The 3,349-nt window shown below is 39.6% G+C and overlaps 1 protein-coding gene across 1 annotated transcript; it reads left to right on the top strand.

Annotated features, from left to right (window-relative positions):
• The first annotated feature begins 297 nt into the window (after positions 1–297).
• On the top strand, positions 298–1,281 carry LOC105810021 (olfactory receptor 5AK2). The gene has a single exon (XM_012643930.1). It carries the CDS (start codon positions 334–336, stop codon positions 1,261–1,263), a length of 930 nt encoding a protein of 309 aa, XP_012499384.1. The 5' UTR covers positions 298–333; the 3' UTR covers positions 1,264–1,281.
• The last annotated feature ends 2,068 nt before the right edge of the window (positions 1,282–3,349 follow it).

Raw genomic sequence — 3,349 nt, 5'->3', positions numbered from 1 at the left:
CTTATGCAAATATGAATACCTGTTTAATGTAGTAAAAGTAGGCTAATCTACATTTCTTCATATCACTTAATAAACATCAATATTCTGCTATGAAGTCTTCTTCATTTTAAAGTAAATCCATGGCTCACATATTGCTGTTTATGTCATGGCTTCTTATCAAGAAAATAGAAAAAAATATTTGGAAAGCAATAAACCCTGTTGTGAGTGTTTGCCATGAAAATCCAAGTGAAAAAAGTGACGTCAAATGTGATAATCTTTTTATTTCAAGAAGTCACAAAGATTTCCCTCTTCTTCTTGGTCCTTCTCTTGGTCCTTTCTAGATTTTTGATAGCCATGACAAAAGGAAATGGAACTGAAGTCACTGAATTCTTTCTTCTGGGATTTGGTGCCCAGCATGAGTTTTGGTATGTCCTCTTCATTGTATTTCTTCTGATCTATGTCACCTCCATGGTGGGTAATACTGGAATGATCCTACTCATCAACACAGATTCCAGACTTCAAACACCCATGTACTTTTTCCTTCAACATTTGGCTTTTGTTGATATCTGTTACACCTCTGCTATCACACCCAAGATGCTCCAAGACTTCACAAATGAAAATAAGTCAATATCACTCAGGGGATGTGTACTGCAATTATTGGTTTATGCAACATTTGCAACCACTGACTGTTACCTCCTGGCTGCTATGGCAGTGGACCGTTATGTAGCCATCTGTAAGTCACTTCGCTATCCCATAATCATGTCCAGAACGGTCTGCATCCAATTGGTCGCTGGATCATATGCCGTGGGCTCATTAAATGCCTCTGTACACACAGGTTTTACATTTTCACTGTCCTTCTGCAGGTCTAAAAGCATTAATCACTTTTTCTGTGATGTTCCCCCAATTCTCGCCCTTTCATGCTCCAACATTGATGTCAACATCATGCTGCTTGTTGTCTTTGTGGGATTTAACTTGATGTTCACTGTGTTGGTTGTCATATTTTCCTACATATACATCATGGCTGCCATCCTAAAGATGTCTTCTACTGCAGGGAGGAAAAAAGCCTTCTCCACATGTGTCTCCCACCTGACGGCCGTCACCATTTTCTATGGAACCCTCTCTTACATGTACTTACAGCCTCATTCTGGTCATTCCCAGGAGAATATGAAAGTGGCCTCTATATTTTATGGCATTGTGATTCCCATGTTGAACCCTCTGATCTATAGTTTGAGAAATAAAGAGGTAAAAGAAGCTTTAAAAGTGCTAAGAAAAAAGTTCTTTTAGATTGGACCCAATTATTAAAATTCAGCACATCAAAGCATTCAGTACAGATGTTCTACCAAAATGTAATATTTCTAAAATAGGGAATGTGTTTACATCATATATGAATGCTACTTCTTTCAATAGATAAGCTCTCAGATTATGAGAAATATCATAGAAACATCTCCTAGAACTGAAAAATGCTTCTTAGGAGATACTGACATCACTCATTTTAAAGTTTCTAACTTCACGGTTCAGACATAAAGGGATTAAAGGAGAACGTTCCCTCTGTAAGGATAGTTGGGGAAATGCCCAATTGCACAGGAAATGCTGTGAGGTCCTTCTTTCTTTCTGATGGTTAATTCCATTCTTTTTTGGCTTTGAATTATGGTGCAATCCATCAGGAAAGACATATGTTCCCACCAGTATGGAAACATAAAGGTGAGGAAAATAATCTGCTCAACATTGGATTTCCAACATCCACCATATTCTTAGCACATTGCAGTTGCTCAATAAACATGTGTTGAGAAAATGAATGAACAAATGAAAGCAGAACGGAAAGACCAGTAATCTAGACAGAGCACTCTTATAGGAGTTGGAAGTAGTAAGCTGCAGTCCAGCACAGCTGCTTCTTGGTTGAAAAGGGAAGCAGGAGCTAGAGCTTTGCTGACATGGTTGGGAAAAGCAACTGCCTGTGACAACATCAAAGTGTTATTGTAAATAAAAGAACAGAAGGAAACTTTAAAGTACATGCCTGTCCTTTTATACGCAGAAGGGTAAAATGAAAGAGTAACAGGGCACAGGTGATCCATTCCCTGGAATCTTTGGTGTCTTGACATTATCAGTTTTTTCAATACATAGGTTATGGAATAAAATATGTGAAACCAGCTTGGTAACTTGAGCAAGCCATCAGGGATCTCCGAAAATTGTTTATTTTTTATTATTAATGGTGTTGTTTTCTTTTGGTTTTTTATGTCAAGGATGTGAGTGTGTGTGTGTGTGTGTGTGTGTGTTTATGTCACAGAAGACAGATGGGCAGAGTATCTAATGGCATAGGGGAACTATAGACACCGCAGAGGGTATGGGCACAGCTTTCATTTAACCCAGAGCAGTAGTGGGCAATTTTGGGAGTGGATACATGAGAGATGTTTCCACCCTTCCCCACCAGAAAAATTACACATTTCATGTATTACTCCTCAACACCTGACGTGATTTTTCTATAGATAACTGATTAGCATGGTTGATAACAAGGTCTGACTACTGCCAAATATATACTGGTGCTAAGAGGAAAAAGACAATGGTTACTCACCAAAAGAGAAGGGTTTTGGAGGGATAGTAAACATGACAGTATCTCAGAAATATCCCAGGTGGAGTGTAAAGCAGTGGAGAGGTGCCAGTCTGTAAGACAGGTTATGCTAAGGTGGTGGTCCCCATCATATCCCCAGGACCTGCAAAACCCAAACAGACTATGGCAGATGGCAGACTACCACAATCTTAGCCAAATGCAAGCACCAATCTCAGCTGCTGTGCCAGATGTGCTATCATTACTAGAACAGACAGCCTCAAGTACCATGCACTGGCACTGCTTTGGAAGCAAGGTCAGAAGCAAGTACATTCTCTTTGCATAGATGTCAGCATACATTTCCAGTCTTCCCACGGCTGTATTATCTCTCCTCAGCCACGGTATAGCCTATGTGACCTTGGCCATCTGGAAACCTGTAGAACATCACTCTGGTCCACTATAGCAATGACATCTTTGGACCCGAGGAAGATGAAGTGGCAAGTACTCTGTGGTAATCTTTTACAGAAGCAATAGGAACAGGAAGCTAATGCAACATTCATGAAGAAAAATTGTACCAAGTAACATGTATAATAAAGTTCATAGCAATATTGTGCATAGTAAAAAAAATGGAAATAACTCAAACATCCAATGGCAGGATGTGTTAGTCCAAATCTTCTAAGAAGCAGACACCAAGATGAGATTATACATGCATGCCTTTGTTAGGGGCATGCCTATGTAAAAGGAAACAGGAAGGGCAATGGGAAAGGCTAAGAAAGATGCATGTTTGTCCCCAAGTCAAGAAGAGGAAAAAAGATTGGGTGGAAACAC

Source organism: Propithecus coquereli, unplaced genomic scaffold (genome assembly GCF_000956105.1).
Source record: "Propithecus coquereli isolate 6110/MARCELLA unplaced genomic scaffold, Pcoq_1.0 Scaffold202, whole genome shotgun sequence".
Classification (NCBI taxonomy): Eukaryota; Metazoa; Chordata; class Mammalia; order Primates; family Indriidae; genus Propithecus; species Propithecus coquereli.
Note: the sequence above shows the minus strand (reverse complement) of the source record. Positions and strands in the feature narration are given on the sequence as shown.